We start from the raw sequence: 22,043 nt of genomic DNA on the forward strand, positions 1-22,043 counted from the left end.
TGCAAAATATAGCCAGTTTGATTTCTTCAATATTTCTTTTCTTTTGACACCACAAAAATATCATCATAGCACAACTAGAACTGGTATGTCAACTACTCAGAAAAGCTGTGTTTGTTGTACTATGAGGATTAAAGTAAGGATCGAGAACATATTTTTATGGTACAGAAGGAAATATCAGTTGATATAATATGGTGGGCATACTTTACTTCATCTCAAGTAATCATCAAATGACAAAGACATTTATATCATAAATGTTATCAACAATAGAAATATATTTACTTCATGAACATCAATAAATAAAATAATGTATTTATTTCATAACATCAAATAAATATTACTGCAAAGTGCATTCTCAATGGCAAAACTGGTAAACTAATAGCAAACAGAATATACTTCAATTAACGTGGAACAGCTGGGAATTGCCTCAACTAAAGCCTGACAACAGATTCTCAAAGGGCAGAGTGAGGAGAATTGGTCCAAGGACAGAGGCCTTGGGAACACCACAAATCAGCGACTGTGCTTGGGGCAGGTCTTGACACAAACAGGCTGTGTACACCCACCTATGTAAGAATGATCCAGTCTACAACAACACCTGTAATGCAAAACCGATGATAGTCTGTGTAACAAAATGTCAAGGTCAATGGTATCGGAGACAGCAGTTAAATAAAGTAAATCAAAATTTACATCTTTGTCTAAAGAGTGCGACAAGTCCGATGAGAGCGGTTTCTGTGCTGTTTCACCATGAGAATAGGCAGACTGACACTCAATCAGCAAACAAATATTGCGATGGGGATGTGCGTTCAATGGTTGACTTAGAACGACACACTCAATGAGATTGACAGAAAGGTTAAATTTGATAGACTGGTTGTTTTGAGTAAGCGGTGAACAATTATTTACAGGATTCGTGAAATTCACTAGAAAGCAAAGACTTGTTTACAGTTTGACAAACACTGACCTGGTGCTGCTACATCACTGCAGCTTTAGAAATGCGTTAGGAATTGGATCCATCATACATGACTTGGATGGCAAGGTGTTAATTAGCTCTGACACAAACTACACTGTAACAGACAAGAAAGAGGAGAACAATTAGTGTACACTTTAGCAAAGATGAAGCAATTACTGGTTAATGTGAACATAGTTTTTAGCTCACATATGGTATACAAACGTGAAGTTATCGTATAAGCTGAAGTTGGTGGCGTCTGTATGTATGTATGTATGTATGTATGTATGTATGTATGTATGTATGTATGTATGTGTGTACATATAGTGTGTCTGTCAACATCAAAAACTCGCGAACCGCTGCACTTCTTAGCTTGGTATTTGGTGTGTGGATACATCCTGGGCTGCATTGCCAAAATTATTGTCAAAAATTACTAACTTAAGAACTGCTGTATTAATTGCCTTGAAAATTAGTGTGCAGGTACCTTAAATGGACCTTATACAGTTTTATGTATATCGTAAAGATATCTTGAATTTTGTATTTTTGCTGAATTTTTTGGTTATTTTCCTTATTTTATGTAAAAATTCTTCTCCAAAACCACCGGCTCAATTGCTGTCAAATTTAGGTTGGATGTTTGCAAGGGTTTTACCCTTCTAATTTGTTGAAAGTACAACAAATTTGACAAAATTACCGTTTAAGGGCAATTTTTGTCATTTTTGGTCAAAAAATCTTGGGGGCATTGTTTAGACAGATAACAACGGGGAGGTTTATTATAGGCCCTACAAGTTTCGGAGGGGGGTCATTTTTAAAGAGGCCATTTCACGGCCCACTTGAAGTATGCAAACGGTGTTGTCTTTTTACGTTTAGAAGAAGATTCTTGTTTATACGTGTCACGTTATCACGGAGTGAGGTCATTTCATTGTTGAAGAATCACACCATATCATGATATCACCCGAGAAGCCTTGAAGTTTGGACAAAAACCTGTATTTCTTAAGTTTAAACGATGTGGGACGACAACTTGAAGTTCCTGTTATCGGCGTTTTCCATAAGTTTTGTCATCATTCAAGTCTCATACTCAAGAGATGCGCAAGCCTTTTGTCCGAACAGTTGATCTTCTCGGAGAATATCAAAACAAACTGGCGAAGCACATATTTTCAACGCAAGGTCACGTTATATATTGGTACAAAATGTTAACTCAAATATCGAGAATACTGATTCACCACTGATGGCGTCCTTGTAAGATATTTTACTCGACTGTCGGGCTTCTAGGTACATGTAAATGAGGGTAGACTCGTCCACTAGCATTACTGTCTCATAATCATATCTTACGGAACGTATTCCTGTAAGGCTAGGTAGAAGAAAATGTCATTGATTTTCTTGGAGTCGCAGCTATTAGCTCTTACCTCAACGCCGATTTTTTTTCTATTAGCCCCCCTGTTCTATGTCCCAAATCAACCGTCACCACAGAGAAAGTTATTTTCCTTCTTGATAAAATGTATTTAAGGCTGCGTTTACAAATAACGATTAGGGGGGGAGGGGGCTGGAGGAATCTCGATTGAAATCTTACTTTTTTTCAGATCCCCCCCTAAGTACCCTAAAAAATTTTCAAATGCCCCCCCCCCCCTCTATATGGTCAAAATTTTTCAAGTCCCCCCCCAAACTATCACAGGCCCGCATACTTGTAAAGGATGTGAGCGCAGAAAAAATAAACATGTATTGCGCCGTTCTGCTCACAGGTGTTCAACACTACCTGTATTAGCACTTTGTATAGTCGAATTCCCAAGGCAAGTTCTTTAAATGCATCAGTGAATTTTTTAGATTTATTGGTCTAAAAGCCAACTTGAGTTAATCCAACTCTGGCCAGGTCAATTGCTCCTGTTGAAGAGCACACAAAATGCAATCATGAGAGAGTAGGAAAATTGTGAATTCTGGCTAATTGCCGTATTGCACAGTGACCTACCAAAAAATTGTTTCAAAACTACAAGACCTATATGGATTAGATGCTACTCAAAATTGACAATACCAGAAGGTTAAAATATTCCATCGAATAAAATGTTTTAATCTCTGAAATTTTGGGTGTGATAATTGCAAATTTGGTTAAAAAATAAATAATTCCATTTGGTCACATATTTTTTCTTTCAGTCTTTACTATGCAAAGTTTTACTTCTGTATCATTTTATAATAAAGAGTGTGAAAATTTAGAAAATAAAGCATGGTGACCCCATCTTTTTTCTTTAATATTTGATTATTCTCATATGCCAGAATTCAAACATTTCTATGTTTTCTTCCATGTGTTGCTCTCTGGCCTGATCTTGTGTACAAGTGAGTTTCACTGTCTTGAGTGTCATTTGACCAAAACTCTTCTTCAACTACCATGTACATCAGAGTCAGAGCTGTCTCTGTCACTGTTCAGGTATGCAGTGACAGTGACACTGCAGTAGCAGGGTAGCATCTGATAGTGACACTACCCGTAGGCAGTAGCTGTATTAACTTTGATAATTTTGGCAATATTTTTGTTCAGTTTTACAACTGCGTTCTTGTTCTACTCCCTACAGCATGTTGAATTGTCCAGTATTCAGCTTGCTATCACAGCCTATGTATGTGTACCATGCATTTGTATCACTGACAACTGATTGTCAGTCTGGACTCCAATTAAATTATCACCAAATACATATTTATATTTATATATACAGGCTTTGTCGACAAACTAAATATTGTGTGTTTGGGCATGCTGTAGGGAGATAGCAAGAAACTGTAGTTGTTATATTGCACAGAAATATTGCAGAAATCATTTACAGTTGCAGCTTCTGCCCTGTTACAAGGCTCATTTGTTTTTTACGACAAATCACACGTTTAGATTTTTCGAGATAAAAGTCATGAAATGTGACAAAATGGTTCTAGATTTTGTTAAATTATAACTAACATCACAACATTTTGATGACATAAAAAATGGTATTCACTTTTCATTGAATTACCTACAAAAACTTGGAATTGGAAAATGTAAAACTCAAAAGGGACCCAAAAATTTTCAAGTCCCCCCCTACAGGGGAGCAAAATTTCAAGTCCCCCCTCCACTACCCCCAAAATTTTCGAATCCCCCCTGAATTCCTCAAGCCCCCCCCCTAACCGTTTTTTGTGAACGCAGCCTAACTACCAAAAATAATCAGCCCGCCTTCCCATTGCCCAAGCAAGAAATCAGAGAAACAAATATTTTGCGGTAGCGCCCTTGAAGATGATAGAGAAGTGCGTGTAAATAATCTAACCATCAGTAACTGCCAGTAAAGGAAAACAATATAACTTGTGGATACAAGGAAAACACCCCGGTCAAGGAAATATGACAGCCATCAACTGAAATCAATCAGGCAGAAACATAAAGAACTTGGCAGGTTTTCTATCAGCTACGTGAGATGTCAAAGAATTGGTAAATATCGGCTTTGAATACTAAGAATGGATCCAGACAGATACTTTTATCAATTGTATCAAGGGTAGTCTAGACTGTCAAATCACTATAAAATGTGTTGTAGGACAAGTTTCAAGAATTTGCTCTTTTCCTATGGTTTTTGCGTGATATTGACATTACGAAGTTCTGAACTACACTACTGAGTACGATCAACACCACTATTATAATCGATTCTAAACTTACGCTTTATTTAAAACTTCATTCTGTTCAGAAAATCATCTGTGTATTGCCATAAAATTGCTACTTGATGATGCACTAACATAATTACATGCACCATCACACTTACTCTGCATAGAAAGAGGTATACATGAAAGTATCACAAAAGAAAAGAGAATATGTTTTTGTGGTTATAATAATATAGAAGACGAGTTCAGTATGCCCAAGACTTGGTTCAAGTCTGTGATTTGTGAATGCGTTAGTCGGGGAACGCGATGGTTTGTGTTTTCATGTGAAACGCGTGAGTGGGGTGAACGCGATGAGTGGGGTGAACGCTATATAGGGGAGTTTCCGGCAGAAACTAACTCACTATTGCGCAGACTCAAAGGTAACGCGTTCAATCGCTAGGAAAACCTGGCCTGGACTGCCAAATTTCAAATAGGTTCGTATGAAATAGGAGAGACACAAGAGAAACTATTATAAATGATTTTATTTTTTTTTTAAATTCATCGACTTGAACCAAGGTAGGACGCGCCTCGGGGACAGATTTTCGTACTGTCAAATTTCTACAATTCTTTTCTGATCTACCACTTGTGGGGGCTCATTTTAAGGCTTTTGGAGGAAGAAATACTTCCAACGTCTTACGTTATCGCAAAATCCAAAGTTTTATTTTTCCCCATGGAGTTAACACAGGGACGGCGGCCATTTTGAATTTCAAATATCGCAAAATTTTGGGTAATTTATTATACACGGTGACCCTCGATTTTTTAATTGATGATTTGGTAAGAGAATGAATGGGTGAAAGTTTCATTTAGGAAAGTTTGAGCAAACGTTTAAGTCTTTCACTTGCGAGGCGCATACCACCTTAATAAAAAATAAACACCCGATTCCTACATCAATGTGCCTAAGGCCGAAATTGTGCTGTTCCGAAAACCCGACCTACCCTATTTTTACCTGCCGACCCTTAACTTTTTAGAGCTACGTAAACACGGAAGTAAAAAAAGAAAGAAAAAATCCGTAAAATCACGCGTTCTTTAAATGGCAATTAATTTTTGTTTGAACGGGGATGTCTTTTATGTTTTTTCCTTTTATATGTATGATACATACATTTTTGGTCAGTGTTTGACCGCCCCGAACCCCTGAAAAATGGATATCTAAAATTAAAAATATTTTGAAAAACAAATTCCTGCCGACCAACCTACCCTATTTTTGAAAACCATGGTATCGGAACAGCACAGTTTATTTTTTGGCCTAATCGAGATATATCCACACACTTACTGCAACGAAACCATAAAGATGTTTTCCGTAATCTTAGCAAATTTCAGTATTGTTTGAAAAAAGGTGAAATGAAGCAAAACCCTTCACTTTATGACGAATATCCTATGTACATGTACCTTTGACTTAAAATGTATTATTATTGTACTCAGCACAAAGGGCTGATGGCACAAATTATTGAATGAGAAAAAAAAATTCAAAAGGTAAAACAACCCGTGAATGAAAAATGGGAAGATGTCAATTTACTGTCTCAATTAATTTAACGTTTTGACGTGAAAGTTAAACACTTCTCACCATCTTTAGGTATGGGCATGCGCAATTCTGAATCGGTGGCGGCCATCTCATCCTATAATGGCTTTTGTTCCTTATTGTTCATAGGTTAATTGTGAGCCATGACAACTGTTGATCAAGGATCTGTAGGCGTCGAAGTTATTTTTCACCTACTTAAATCTCCAGACTGGGAGAAGTCGGGGTGGATGGGGCACTGTATAAGCTTATTTGAACAGAGATCACTTATATCATTCACGGAGAATATAATTTAAGGATATTTCTTTTTAGGTATTTACATTATGTTAGTTGTCGCGGACACACGTTTATAACACCATAATTTGGATTGGCCGACGTAGATGTGCCATACGGTGACAAATGTAAATGCCAAACAAGAAGTATCCCTTCAATTTTATTGGCCACCGACAATGTAAACTACAATTGGATTTATTGTACATTGTCATGCGTTATTTTTTCTGTCAATTGTGTTATTGTAATCAGGTGAGATGACCATTCTTCATGGAATGTTCGGCTACTGGGTTCAAATCAAGTTGCAACCATTTGCTATTCATTTGCACAGGAGCTTGCACCGTTGCCTGGATAGTCGATCGAAGGTCCGTGATCGAATTGTGAGGCTGAAGGCCGAACGGCGCTACTCGTTAAAAAGTGGTATCGAGGTTCGGCCTTCGGCCTCACACTTCGATCCAAGGCCTTCGATCCACTATCCAAGCAACGCTGTACGCATCTGTGATCATTCGATGTTTACTAAAAGAGCCAACACGGTCACCTGTGTTCTATTCCCGTCTGCACCTGCACGCCCCACCTTCCTCTCAGGCATATGTGCACACGTCTATGGGGCGCATAGGCGCAGAGGGGAATAGAGCACAGGTGACTGTGAAGCCATCAAGCATTTTCCTTAACTTAACGTATCATTGCATTAATGAACGACCGACCGTGACTGCCAAGTCAAGCGTAAACTAAACAATTCATTGTCTCAATGTTGAATGCCATCGCTAGTGTAGTATGTAGAAGCTTGCCATGGACCATGAAGCTTCGACTGTAAATAGATGGTCACCTTGAAGTGAGCATGCTAAGAAAAGTTAATCAGCAGGATGAACGATGTTCAAAACTACACTTATTTATTAAAACCGACACACTCAGAGGCAGAGGCCAAAAGAAGAAGACGATAATTTTTACTCACAGCGCCCTCTGCAAAAGTACATGTCGTCTTTGACATTGAGTGTTTCTTGTTGCTGAGCGACTGGTTCAGCCATCTTATTGTGGTCAATGGTCCAATCAGCTTTTCTCAAAGGAATAAAAGGTGGTTACGTAACTCTGCCATAATGACAGAAAGTGCGAGTGGACTGTCAATACGCCTCGTACCATTCACGGCAATCTCAAGCTTTGGATCGATCATGGGGAACTCGTGCCCGCGGATATCAAATTCGTTGACCATTTACCGTATGCCGTTCATCGTCACTACAAAACAGATGCTTGCCATTTTCTGTTTCTGTCTTCTTGTTTACATTGGTGTGGTGCTGCAATACGAACACACGCAAACCGTACATTGTGAATGCTGGGATCGCAATAAGAGGGAATATGGCTGGTAAGTCGAGACGTGGCAAAGCTATCGATTACATGACAACCTAGGTGATGTTTTCTGTTCTAGTTGTCTTGTCTTCACATACTAGGGAATCTATGTGTAAGCCTTCTACACTCACCTGTTCTCCACAGCTTGAATCTTGTTTTCAGTAAAGTTGCGCCTACAGGTAAGCGCGTCTGGTGCCGGTATGGTTCATTCATTGAGGACGCAGCTCTTTACCTAATAGGCCATACTTTAACAGGGTAGCACAGAGAAGGCTTACATGTATGGCTACCTACATGGTAGAAGTATGTGATTTCTGACAGGAGAGAGACCAAAAATAAATTGTAAATCAGTTTTTCACCATATCTCAACCAATCACGTCCTTCCAAATTCATCTCTTTATTTTCAAATGTGAAAGTTTCAAGCCACCCGTAATTTGTCATTTTTTAAAGATTTTTAAACAACAGAGATATTGTGTGATGTACGTTTCCTTTACGGGATTAGACAAAAAAAGGATAACGCATATCACTGTTCTAAGTACATAACAGACACTGATAATGAGCACAGTAGTAGTGTATCTGAGCGAGAAAATCGGATATAAATAGAATGATGTCATGTATCGAACATCATCTAGCACTACCAAACACCCTAAAATTGTTTCATACGAACATCAAAATGCACAACAAAAATAAATTAAATACAAGCACGATCACTACGCGGAGGAACTGTGGCGCAAGTCACCAAACATTAAATTAAACACAAAGTATATACTGTTGAAGACCAAAAATGATTATAAACGGTATTCGGCCACCCTAAAATGATGTAGGTACTGCGTCATTTAACAACGATGTGAAGACATTCAGCTAAGAAAAATACATTTGAGACCTGAATGATGAAACAAGATGAAAGATCGAATAGAAAGCAGTGTTTTAAACAGTTATAGGAAAATTATTATTGTAAAGAAGGCGTATGTATGGCAAACTCAATGAGACATTTCTCATGAGAATTCAAATACTTGAGCAGTGCGATTTAATGCAAATGTTTCCTGCGTATGATACATTTATGTTGAGATTTCTTAGAAGTGTTTCTCTTGTGAAATCTTTATTGATAATTTTCTTCGCATAATAATAAAGAACCTGCAATTTTTAATTGTACCTAGATCTCCAATGACACCCACTCTTAGATTGTCCGTTTGTCAATAGCGTACTGGTAATTAAGGCTAATGACGCCATGCATTTCGCTGAAAGAAATGACTTTGTATTGTGATGTACACGCAGTGCCATTATTGGTGTCATAAACCAACATCTGACAACGGCAGGTTGAGTTATTCTGCAATCAATCGATGATTTAATGATCTGACAAAATTTAAGTCGTCAGCATAAAGAAACATAACCTTAATTGATTGATCAATATGGAAGTAAGTAAATCATTGACATTGGAGTTTGATCGGGTAAAGAACCTCGAGGAACAAGTGGACCAAGAGACATCTAATGACCGTAGTGCAATGTCTGACACGGTTAACAAGAGACCAGCTTTTCGTTTAAACCATGAAATCTTGACCTGTTTCTTTCTCTATTGAAAGAGGTGAACACCTGAATATGTTGAAATCTTGCAAACTTTTGCGATATTTTACAAAAACGGATTTTTTGATAAAATCGAGGTTAATATTGTATCGATCTTAACGTCATAATATATGTAATTAGGTGTTAGATTGGTTGACGAATGAAATATTAAAGCGATGGATGTCGAGACTTTTGTTTTATCTTCTGAGATAGAATTGTCGACAGTGTTTCAAAGTACAACACCACTTTAGGAAGTCTGTATCTACCAATCGGGTCAATATAGACACTAGTCACTCCATTGCGAGTTATACTGAGCCAATCAAAACTTCCACGAGTAGCTCAAGGTTATGATAAGCAGTAGCTCCACAACTTTCTACTGCTGATCCGTTCCTGTGGATTTAGAATTTCACCCCTCCCCTCCAAATAAAACAACGCACAAACAGTCGTCTTGTCCTTCCTTTTAATAATAACATCGGTCTGTTCTTTTCTATCCTCCATGGTGGTCAGTAATTTTCTATTTCTTGAGAACTGCATGCTTCTTCTTATCCTACTTACACATTTCCCGGTGAATTCGTAGTTTTCTAAATACGTGACAAGCTTTAGAGAGTCAAATCTACCAGTTGGTGAGGTCTATCAATCTATGAACAACGAACTTGGGTTGCTAGCAGCGAACATTTTCTCTATAATACATATGCAGGTGTGCATTGGTCATGTTTTGGTTTTCTATTATTGTCTGACACTGACGATGGTTTGCAGTGCAGAACGTGGGTAGATTGGAATTCAGTCAGTGAAAATGACAATTGTCATTTCAAAATCGCAAGGCTAGATGCTGACATCGTACCAAGTTCAATTCCAGAAGGACATTGGTGACATTGGACCGTTGGTTGCCATAGCAAAAGCGACCATTGGTAGCTACAAGTAAACCTCAATGGCTGGTAAACTGTAGACAAACTTTTGGTAAGTCTAGGCTCTACCGAAGAGATTCAAAGCCCTCCATCGCCTTGTGTTCTGTTGCTTTGTTGTTTACACCTGGTTGGTTGGATGTGGTTTAGACAACATTGAGGGATTTGGAGATCAAAGGGACATTTTGCCTGTAAATTTACTTTCAAAGGAAATCATTTGAGTAATAATAGGCAACGAAGACCTGCTGTAGAGTTCCAAAGGGCTGCCATTCAAAAGACATGAAATCTTGACACACACACACAAATGGGTTCAATTCCTGGCACTTACAAATGAGAGACATTTCGAAGGTTTTCTGAAAAACAATTGGTCAGTGCATGTACGAAACGCCAACGCTGTCCTTCTGAAATTGAACTTGGTACAATTTCAGCATCTACCCTCGCGATTTTGAAATGACACAATTTGCAACGGAATAGACTTGTCATAACAAAGCGTTTTACATACAATTGGGGCAAAACATTAAACTCGAGGAAGACGAAATACGAAGCATCATGATTGTTGGGATAAGTTGAAGACAAATGGAAAGAGCTGAAGTTCTGGAAAAAAATTCTATCTGCTGACAGGTAGGAGTTTAGCATCATGAAATTGGAAGACGTCTAGGAAATATTGAGTGTGATAAAAAATTTGTCATTAACTCTCCTGAATACAACTATGTGGCGATCTCGCTAGGTCAACTGTCTTTACATCTCCAGATTGAAGAGTTGATTAACTTATTGATGACTGATGAAATGAGTGAGAAAGAAGCACTATGTGTTTAAGCGGATATCACACTAGATAATATGTGATGGTACCAGTGTTTGAACTTTTGTCGAGTAAACATGAAAGGCTCGCAGTAAAAGGCGTGTAGGCTCAACAGTTAAGCGACAGTGCCGTTAGCTAAGGGAGGGCAGCTGTTGTCAGTGCTGTTGACAAAACTCATTGACAAATGCAACGATTACTTAAAGGGAGACAATCCGCGTGATTCAGATTTTCTTGCTAGTCTGTTTTGAAAAAAGCTCTGAATAAACCAAAACCAATGTGTGAAGAGTGGCTAAAGAGCCAGTGGCCAGGGGGAGTCATTGTGATGTATGGCAGATCTTTGCACAGGGCCACAGAACTCTTTCATCGATAACCTTACTGCATGTCAACACATTGTAGCGAGATATGTTGACTTTGTATTGCCCAGAGCTAGAGAGCACGGTTCCCACGGTGTACAGTAGTGGTGCATAGACGGCTTCACCATAACACTGACTACCGTTGAATCGATGTTCTCTCATAGGGTTATTTTTTTTTCATGACCTGTCCGTGGAGGTACCAAAAGATGGTCGGTAACTGTTAAGACAGGAATTCCGAACATCGCTGCAAATATGTCGGGATGTTTATCCCCTGATTTGTATTCGGATTTAAATCCCATCACTTGATGAATGAGAAATAATCTACGGAGCTTTATTCAGTTACGAAACAAATCAATACAAAGACTTTGATTCAAAGCAAAGAAAGTCGAAGGGAGATACTTTAAACAAAAAGCTGAAGTTTGATAATTCACTCCTTGTTACCTCCGCGATGAACTTGTTCCATCCTCTCCTGTGTAAAATTCGCTCCACTCATTCACTTATTCTTCAAGTTGATAAATTGCGTGCCATACTGTTATACTGTTTGTTAACAATTCAAGACGCCTCCCCTCGCTAGATGTACACAGTGTACACCCTAATACCCTAGACTCATACACCTTGAGCCCTTGTCATGTCAGACATCTTCAGAAATGTTTTTATACCATAACAGAATCCACTTGTCAAAATCGTGACAAACTTTGACGCCATGGTAACCCTTAGTATGATTCCTTCAGTAGGTTTTCTTCTTCAAAATTTTTCTATTAGAGCATTGACAATTTTCTCTTTTTCCAAGAGTACGGGACGACAAAATTAGGAGTTACACTGTCTCGCAAAATTGCAAATGTAATGTATTTTAATTTGTAATTTTGTGCTGCCTGTCCTAAAAGGAATCTCTGTGACACCTCATCAACGAAACATTTAAATAAAATTAATGTGAATAGCTAGATAATGGTGAAACCAAGTCCAATTATGTCAAGACAAAGACACTGGAAATAGACTGAAAGGAACAGTGGCAACTGATACGTCATGCAATATTTTCATCGCATTGCGGCAAAACTCTTTAAATGTAATTAGAACGTCGAAGATTATTCTTGGTCCCTTTTGTACAGTCCTGCCATATATGCACGGTCCCTCCACGATGGAGGGACTGTGATATATGGAATCGATGAACACTCTTTCAATACATCATAAATTTTCAACGTTTATTTCTGTTTTGAATGTACATTTAACACGTACGCACACAAAGACTATATAACACAGCCCATACACTCTGTCGCCATGGTTTCAGTGATAGATATATCCTGGTGGTTGCATCCAGCACACTGGATATTTAACATTCAAGTCAATGCAACTGAATGTTTTACACCAATATCCAAATTTAAGTGAGTAAATGAATTATTTAATAACCGGCCTGACCCGGCCTATGTCGACGTACAGAATTTAAAGTGTTTGGCTGAGTAATGAAGGAAAAGAAATATACACAACACTTTCAAATTAGGGTCGCCATCATCGCAAGACAATAGGGTATAGTTGCTTTAGCTTGACAAGACAATCACCCGATCTATACTTCAGTAGAATCGAGTTTGGCCCAACTTCAAACGTAATTGCGTTATTCTTTCCCTAAGTGTAAAAGATCGTTCAAATTGAATGCTACTAAACACCCAATGTAACAAAAGTTAGATCAACACCCTCTGCCTTGAAGCGGTCGCTATTTCAACATCCAGGTCAGAACATTTATTACATGTTTATAGAGACTGTGATATGGAATCTGTACCAACATCGTATAACCATTACTGTCATTGATGTTGATGTAATACAACAAACATTTCTATCAAACACAAGTATTTCTTCAATACAATTTGAATTGCATTAATTAATACTCAGTGTAATTATTGCATTTTACTCCGTTTTGGGGATATCTGTTCATGGAACAAACTTTATTACCCGGTTCGCAGGGATGCTAAGCAGAACAATGTCAATATTTGATGGGAATCAAGGTTTTACGAGTAATGCCGTATGGTTCACCAAAGACACATCTCCGGTAAAATTATTTTTTGAGTGAGAATTTGAACGAGTTGCACCATACAAAAGGAAATCTGCGTAATAAGCTATTCTACGCCATCTGAACGTCGGTACCGAGTATTACATGAACTTTAATATTAGTGAACAAGATGTATTGAATGTGGGCTTTTTCTTGCGAGTTTTAATCGTGTAACTGTACCATTGTCGGTAAGATCATTCTTGTCAACAGAAAATGTACACATCTGATTGTTTACTCAGTTGTCTTTAAACGACCTGTTTCAGATAAATGTTTGGGATTACAATAGATGCAGACATATGTTCTACAGTAAGCATTAAAATACACGGAGAGCATTGTTTCTTTGACAGTCTTTGATCTTGTAAATAGTTTGCCAAAAAGATACATTGTGTGAAATCCAGGATGCCACTTCGAGGCTGCAATCACGACTTCAATGCGACAATCCAAGCCTTTAATTAGTCCAAATTGAAAGTTATTTACTCCAGTGAACTCGCTTAGAAATCGATATTGAGCGTTACTACAAAGCGGTGCAAGAGCTCCAACCATAACCCCATCAAGGGTTTTTCTAATCAGACTCACCAGTTGCATTTCGATGAGGATAACCCGTCAACAGTTTAAAATTGCCAAATACGTGCAGAATATCACATGTCGTGTACCGATTTACTCTGTTGGAAGAAATATTGAAAAGTTGTCTTTTTTATCACTTCCGCTTGACATTATTAATTAGCCATTAAAATAACTCGATGTGACCAAAATTTTCAAATGTCATCAGATGAATCTTAAAAAGGGCGGAAGTGGATTTCGAAAAGCAGGCACACGATAACAAAGATATAGCATCTCCATGCTTGGGTTTAGAAGAGCGGGCCAATTACGCTATATCGAGGGGAAGTGATATGCTAGAATCTTATGCTATTGTTGAAGGGTAGTTGACCTGTAGACTTACTTCTATTGAGATGTCCAACTTTCGAATGTGTATGCCAAGATAATCACATAATGCACAAGGTCATCCCAAACTCTCGCACTCAAAGTTGCGTAGCTACGCGTCTGCGATTTCTATCCACTTTTTATCCTCTTTGAGAAATAAGACCGATTATTGGGTCACTGCGTATCAGATGGTCATTTTAATTGAATCATACAGCCTTCAAAATATTGCGATATGTTCTCCTTCAGAAATACAGTGGGTAGCGTTGTAGTCCAAATGTGTTTGATACAGTGGCTGCACTCATTTATCAGAGAATAAAGACTAATTATTTTTCTCTTTGCTCTAGTTGTCTTTAAGACTGCAGAAATGGTGTTATATATCACGTGACACTATACACAGCGCAAGCGCATTTACGTTTCCTCAGCAGCACGTTTACTTTTCAAATAACCTGTTATCACAACACGAAAGATTCCATTTAAAGTATATTGTGAACGTATTTTTAATTACGCCAACACTGATTATTGTAATTATCTCTTAGTTCACGTTACGTGGTTATTCTACTGGTCATTGTCAACACCATAAATCCATCGATATATTCGCCGAGATAATAGCTTAGTGACAGGAAACAGTTTGGCTAGCTCGCACAGTTGGCTTTCTCGCTCTTTAATTGCTATCATTGTTCTCACTACAATTGTGTCAAAGGTTCAACAAATATTATGCCATCGATAACAGGGAACATGTTCTGCGGGCAAATCAACAAGTAAAATAATATCGGTTTGAACAAGAGAGATCGTAAAGCAAGGAATTCTCTCGAAACGATTCAATATTCATATTAATGAATAATTTGAATATGGCAATCGATAAACATTGACTCTGTTTGTTGCGGTACTAGCTAATTAATATCGATAGGCAGATGAAACTCGTATCTCAATCGTGGATAGATTAAAAACAGATCACGTGTCTGTTAATATACCGTATTTTAGAGTTTACATGATGTTTAGTCTTGTAGTAGTGGGTGTACAAACAGTTCTTGCTCAAAATTTTGACGAAACTGGGCCCAGTTTATTTCATCTCGTCACTGAGATGACCATGGAATTGAAATCGGAGGGAATTCTTATCGATCAGTAGGATGATAAAACTTCAGCTTCAATAATAAATATACTATAGTTTTGTCAATACCAGTGAATTTTGTGACGTCATATCCCCTGATTATTTCTGATAATGCATCCGATTATCCATTATAGTGGCCCAGGATGTTTTCTTCATGTAAAAATGCACTGGCATCGTAGCAATAATGTACCCTCGGCCCCGCCTCGTGCATTATGTGGACAGTCTTGCAAAGTTTACTTTCGTCCAGTATGGGCCAGGAGGGGTACTTTATTGTTTAAATAATGTGAAGTTGGATGGGATTCTTCTTTTTCGTCATTTTGAAATGTGCAGGTAGTGATGTTTATATTGAAATAGATTTCGGCAACATGATAACATAAAAATTACTAGCGTAAACAATATCGAACTGTAACGGCGTATTAAGATAAACTTAAAGATGTATTCGATTTTCATTGTTGAAATGTTCCCTCCACGTAAAAGTAATTACACGATAATACACTATGACACTAACATTTCTGCGACATCTGTACACATTGGTTATTTCTTGATCTGTTTTAGGATCCCGAGTAGTGGCAATTCGACAGAAGACAAGAAAAAAGGCAATTCAGCGTTTGAAGAATTAAAAACAGTATATTATTCACTAACAGAGCCATGGAATCTAAACGTTAATAGGAGTAGAGAAGTTCAGTAAGTTCTATTCGTCACTATTCTGCTATGGAATAAGCTTCTCCAATTTTTTCTCCAAATGAAGATAATTCTTTTCGGAAGACGCATCAAGTTGGTATTTAAACTTGTCCAAGACAACATCGCTGCATGTACTGTCCATCTGTACTCTATTTCACATCGCTGTATTTTATGACAAGGTTGAAGTACATCAAGTCATCTGCAGAAAACCAAGTGATGCAGTGGGCTTTAATGCCAAGACAGCCATGATAAATTCTATGGAGTTAGAGTTACGTAATGAAACGCTTTTCACAGGGACATAATCATCAATAACGAAACCAGCGAGATGATACAGAAGTGTTATGGTCGATTCTAAATTGAACTATGGACCCTCGAGAATCTGTCATTAAACTCTACTTTTAATATTGGCTATGATGCATCTACTATGCTTCAAAAGTCAAGTGTTACAGTAAATGATGAGGCACTGTGGATGATAGTACACAGTCAATCTTAGCTTGACCTTCAATAACCAGAAGAAGACCTTTCCTATTGCCGGACTAATTTTAAGTCATTGTTATCTGGGTAAAGATTTTAGCAATCATATTCCAGAGCAAGGTTATCGCAAATTTCATTATTTTAGCATCGATAATAAAAAGTCTTTTGTACTTTACAGGAGGAAATTAATAAACTCAACACATCCGGAAAATTTATTATTTTTAACGCAAGACACAACTCATCTTGGTGAATTGAAGAAATATACAAGAGAAGAATCCCTGAGTTTTATTGTTTCAGAAGATCTCTATCGTCATTTACCTAAAGTGAGTATAGCACTTGACTGTATTGTCATTGACCTCAAGTGAGTATACGAGTTAGCAACTGTATGCAGCGATTCTGCTTAGTCGTTGTTTTCTTGTGAAAACTACAGAGAGGCTATATCGGCTCCTAGGTCGCTTGTTTGGTCTGATGTCTTATTTTTGTAGATGTTTTGTGTTTGCTTTGATCGTCTTTAATTGGAAAATGGATTGGATAAAATTCATACAGCTTACGTCACACCAGTCAGAGTCTGTAGTGATCCGTATATTTCTCCTTATCTTCTTGTTATTACAGACAAAGCCAATCAACTTCTCAAGGGTGAAAAAATGCAGTATAGTGGGAAATTCGGGGATTTTAAAAAATAGTCACTGTGGAACAAATATAGACAAGTCTGATATGATATTTAGGTAAGAATCTTTTTCAATTATTTTTGTTTACTTTACACATCATTTCAACAAGAATCAATTTATTACTTAAAGAAAATTAACGGGCGGTAGCTGTTTCTTTTGATCATATTTAAAACTATATTTGTTTGTAATGTCAGGTACAGTTTCTTGTTCTACTCCCCAAAGCATGTTACTATACACAGTATTCAGCTTGTCTACTCAGCCTCTACATGTGTAGACTGCATTGTTTTTGTTGACAAGTGAATTCTGGTCCGGACTGGTAACAGTAAACAGTAACAGTGCATCATATACACAAATACATACGATGTGTTAACAAGCTAACTAGTTGGTATTTCAACATGCTATTTGGAGTAGAACAAGATCTAGCAATGGACATACAAAAAAAGGTTTTAAAAATAAAGTCAAAAGTTACAGCTGCTAATAGTAATCTTTTTAAAGTGAAAACGATGGATATCAGAGAAGCCCTTGAAGAAAGTAAAATACTGTCTGTCAGAAGTTATTTCTGTGCGTGACTTGTGTGAAAACATTTTATCATTTTCCTATTATTGTTTCAAATTGTTTAGATAACCAATTTAACAGTTATGAATTTATAACATCTTTTCATTGTTCCTACACAAGATGCAATCTACAGGAACTGAAAGCATATGCAGTCGATGCAGGGCGACTCAGTCATTTTGCTACAATGAATCACGGCATCGTGTGGAACAGGTCAGTAAAATGAATGATTATTGGAATGATATGATTAAGGTGACGTCACACATGAGAGATACCGAAAAAGTGAATATTGCCTCCACAAGTGCCATAGTATTTGAAATCAATATATTCGTTGTGCACACAGTATGACTTCTACGTCATACGTAAGATTACAGCTGCTGTGTACTTCACAATACTTAAAACATGCATACTATATAGTGATTTCTGTCTATTCAATCAGTTGATACCCAAAACGCGGGAAAAATAGACTCTCCCTTGTCGTATTTATTCAGAACTTAAAATGATAGGGTGCATAGTTAAAGAAGGGGCCGATTCCTCGATTGTGTTTTCACTATTTATAATTAACTGTGACATTACATAAAATGTAGGCACAGGGTTATATTTGGTTTACTGCATGTAGATATTTTTGGTAATTTCATCATAATATGGCTCATGAAAATGCTTGCGCACGACATCAAAGTTCATCGCTGATACCTATATTTATGAAAAATCCCGATAGCAGGGTGGTCTAATAGAATCAGGCAGCTATTAAAACATGGCCAATTCATACTTCGCATGTTTTCCTGACCTAATACTACTGTTCCATAGTCCATAAGTTTAAAACGACACTGTTACGTAAATGTCGGAGAACAGGATTGCCGCTCTATTGTAGCGCGGAGTGAAGTTTACGAAAATACAAATTGTCAACATTCACACCCAGATTAGCCTGGTAGCGATTAACGGAAGCCCTGAAGGGTCGTCTTTGCATATGTTCGCACATGTTTTGCCAGTTATTGACGAGGTTGAAAAACAAAACGATTTGTCATCGGTAATCTTGAAGGACTTGTTTTCATATTCTCATTTGAATGTACGACGGATACAAATTAAATAAAGGTTTGGTTTTGGAAAGTTTGGTATGCTGTTTGTATCGTTTAACTTCGCCTCTAATTACAATGGTTTTGACAAGAAATCAAACGATCCAACTGGATTCCTTCGTAGCAGAAATGATACTTTAACACAGCCGTGATCAGCACCCCTCTTACGAACAGGCAATGGGAACTGAAGCCCAAATTTCTGAAATCATCCTTGCTCGTGTTTTATTAAAAATGCATGGAGCCCACTTTTTGCTAGTGCTGTGCCTGAATTTGACAAGAGACTGTTATCATAACAATATCCAGATTACCAAAGCCTTTTCATACCCATGTAGCCGACCAGTCCGCCCTAAAAAATTACATCACAGCTGTCAGTGACATTCAGTTTCGTCTTGTGCCAATTGGGTCGTTTTATGTCTAGTATATGAATAAATTAGTGCGTTCATTGTTGTATTCTTTCTCGTCCTTTCCTTCAGATATAACCGGTTAATTGACAAGAGTGATATAAAACGGTTTATTAGCGACGCTACTGAGTTCAGCGGTATTATAGCCATACCTTTGGGAGGTCCTAGATCTATCACCATGGGAATAAGGGCCATGAAAGCAATGAATAGCAACCACAGAGTCAAGTTTGTGTTTTTTAATCCGGAACACTTTCTTTCGCATCGAGCTTTCTGGAATCATAATGTAACCAGCATAATGACTACAGGTAAGAGAGAGATATTACCCAGAGGGCATTGTGCTCTGACTGACCGATAGTGCGTAGGCAGCACTGATGTACAAGTCAGGAAGAGGTAGCTACATCAAACAAAACACAATGCCTTTAATTTGTACGCAGTGTTGAAGCCATGCAATCAGTGAATTGTTTGAGACTTTGAAATATTACGAAAATGCATTCAATACTGATGCTATGACTAGAACCTTTGTTAGTTTAATATTCAGTAACAGACAAGATGTATGCAGGGACGCCGTCTCGAATTTTTATGAAGAAATTTCAGTTCAAGCTTAATGTTTTTATTGCGGGTTTGTGCATAGGGTAGGAGAGAATGAAAGTATTAAATCGGTGTGTCCTGTTCACAAGTACCTAATTGTCCTAAGGGGAAAACGAAATGATCTTGAAATGCATTGTGGGTAAAAAGTCGACTTCTCATCACAGCAAGAGTTTAGATAGTTATCTCATGAATATTTTGAACTTAAATATAAACGCTGTCACGGCAAAAAGTCTTATTTGTTCGTTAAACTAACTGAACTCATTCATCTCTTCACCCTTTTAGGCATTTCTGGCATTGAATTCCTGTATGACCTAAAACTTCAGTGTTGCAAAAATCTATATGTTTAACCCATAGAAATCTACCATACTTTGAAAATATGGTCGACCTTTTGAGACTTTTATGGTTCACTTTCGTCTTTGAAGTACCGAGAATTAAAAGATATGTTTTAAGAAATAAAACAAGAGATGTCACTGTTTTTGTACTTTTGACAGGTATGTATCTTACGAGTTTAGCGATGACTTTGTGCGAAGAAATACACCTTTATGGGTTTTGGCCATTTGCATTTGACGCACAAGGCAGAGGTATTCCATTCCATTACACAGAAGACATAGAAGCGGGAAGGGCCACTCACGACATGCCGGAAGAATTTAAACTCCTGATAGATTTACATAAACAAGGGCTTATACACGTGCACGTCGGACCGTGTAGATAACTCCGCCTTGAAACGGGACTTTGCAAACATGACGTCACTGACGTTCTTCAAGAAGTGAAAGTGAAACTTTAGCTTACAATGTAAGCCATCGCCCGGATGTGTTGGCGACCATTTACAATCAAGGAGAAAGAAACTGGATGGTTTCAATGACTTCACTACATCCAGGGATGCTGTCAAAAACCACAGGGAACTTGCACATCATGGAAATGAAGTGGATTTCCAACACACTGTATCGTCAGGAATCAGAAATGCCAATGCTGGATAGAACAGGAGTCATTATACTGCTTTTCCAAAGAGGAAATATTTCAATTATCTACCAACCGTTGACCAAAACTCTACCTTCGTAATCTCGAATACTCTTGCATCGTTTAAAGTAAAATTGTTTTTGTGACATTGATATTTTCACCGAAGGACACTGTGATACGTCTTGAAGTATCATCACAAAACGCAAAACAATACAGGTTGACAGGCAATAACAGTATGTTAATGTTTCAAGTCAACGTCACCGACATGAATGAGTGTAAAGGTCATTTTCGTCAATGGTTCGCGATGGTTCGATGTACAAGGAACTGAAGCCCGTTCACAACAGACTGACTGTACACGACCCTGAAGCCATTAGAAAACTATTATTTGTTGAATGACAATCCGATATAATGAGAGTGCAGTACCTGGTGCTAGAATGACAACGTCAGTTTATTTTCTGCACAGCACAAGCAAACATCAAAGGACTAAGGTGGTGAAATAGACACTTACAAATTAAGAAATTCATCCTCATGCATGCAGTATTTTGTAAGGGTAACCATGACAATCGGTAGTATATCTCCTAAAGAAATGTTTATCTTGACAATGATGAATCGTTATAATATCGCTGTTCCGAAACTAACTTAAATTTTATTTATTGCCGAAACGTACATATATAAGTAATTTAAAGGGACATATAAAAAATGGAACCATCAAAGGTGAACCTGATGAACGTTTTCAGTTTGAATCAAAAATTAATATTATGTCTCGAAAGTTTATGTCTCTATGTTTACTTTAGGTGCAGTACATCTTCGCAATGCATCAAGTTATAATCATGACGGTACCTATGTAATTTCCATTTCGATGTAAGTGTTAATTTGGCAATGTTTGGTAGCCTTGATTTGTGCTTCGTCTATGCCACGTAATTTGATCCACGCCATCCGTTCGAAATGTCACTGCCCCGTGCTGTTGATTATCTTCAGTGTTCGTTCGCAGTGTACAGTTTTACACGTGACCTAAATTCTATCAAAGTAAATGTCACTCAGTTTCTTCTTTTGAATTCTTAACTTTGGTAAAGTTGAGTACTACCGTGTTCTTTCACAGGGAAAAGAATCAAACGTGATATATCGAAACTTGATTCATAATAGATGATGCGCAAACGCTGTTAATTTGCGAAGGACGCATCGCCGTTATAACTTGTATAGGAAAGAGGCTTCAAGAGAAGTTGCATATTTTTGTAAGTTGAAATATGGTGCATTGAATATAAAATGTAAATAAAACTTTCTAA

General features: G+C 37.6%; 1 protein-coding gene and 1 long non-coding RNA gene across 2 annotated transcripts; one reads left to right on the top strand and one right to left on the bottom strand.

Moving 5' to 3' along the window:
* Positions 1 to 293: 293 nt before the first annotated feature.
* LOC139114737 (uncharacterized) lies at positions 294 to 8,040 on the bottom strand. Its single transcript, XR_011547941.1, has 4 exons — positions 7,820 to 8,040; positions 7,300 to 7,403; positions 956 to 1,058; positions 294 to 592 (listed from the first exon to the last, which is right to left on the bottom strand). It is a non-coding gene; the product is annotated as an uncharacterized lncRNA (long non-coding RNA).
* Positions 7,445 to 22,043, top strand: LOC139114736 (CMP-N-acetylneuraminate-poly-alpha-2,8-sialyltransferase-like). The gene is made up of 7 exons (XM_070676614.1): positions 7,445 to 7,704; positions 15,922 to 16,050; positions 16,700 to 16,844; positions 17,134 to 17,246; positions 17,865 to 17,954; positions 19,288 to 19,520; positions 20,295 to 22,043. Exons 1-7 carry the CDS (start codon positions 7,514 to 7,516, stop codon positions 20,513 to 20,515), a joined length of 1,122 nt encoding a protein of 373 aa, XP_070532715.1. The 5' UTR covers positions 7,445 to 7,513; the 3' UTR covers positions 20,516 to 22,043.

The sequence above is a fragment of the Ptychodera flava genome, chromosome 16 (assembly GCF_041260155.1).
Source record: "Ptychodera flava strain L36383 chromosome 16, AS_Pfla_20210202, whole genome shotgun sequence".
Taxonomy (NCBI): Eukaryota; Metazoa; Hemichordata; class Enteropneusta; family Ptychoderidae; genus Ptychodera; species Ptychodera flava.

Coding starts and splice junctions, on each gene's coding strand:
- LOC139114736 (XM_070676614.1), top strand. CDS start 7,514: ATGGGGAACTCGTGCCCGCGGATATCAAATTCGTTGACCATTTACCGT. Junction 7,705..15,921: donor AATAAGAGGGAATATGGCTG/GTAAGTCGAGAC, acceptor GATCTGTTTTAG/GATCCCGAGTAGTGGCAATT. Junction 17,247..17,864: donor AAGTCTGATATGATATTTAG/GTAAGAATCTTT, acceptor TTCCTACACAAG/ATGCAATCTACAGGAACTGA.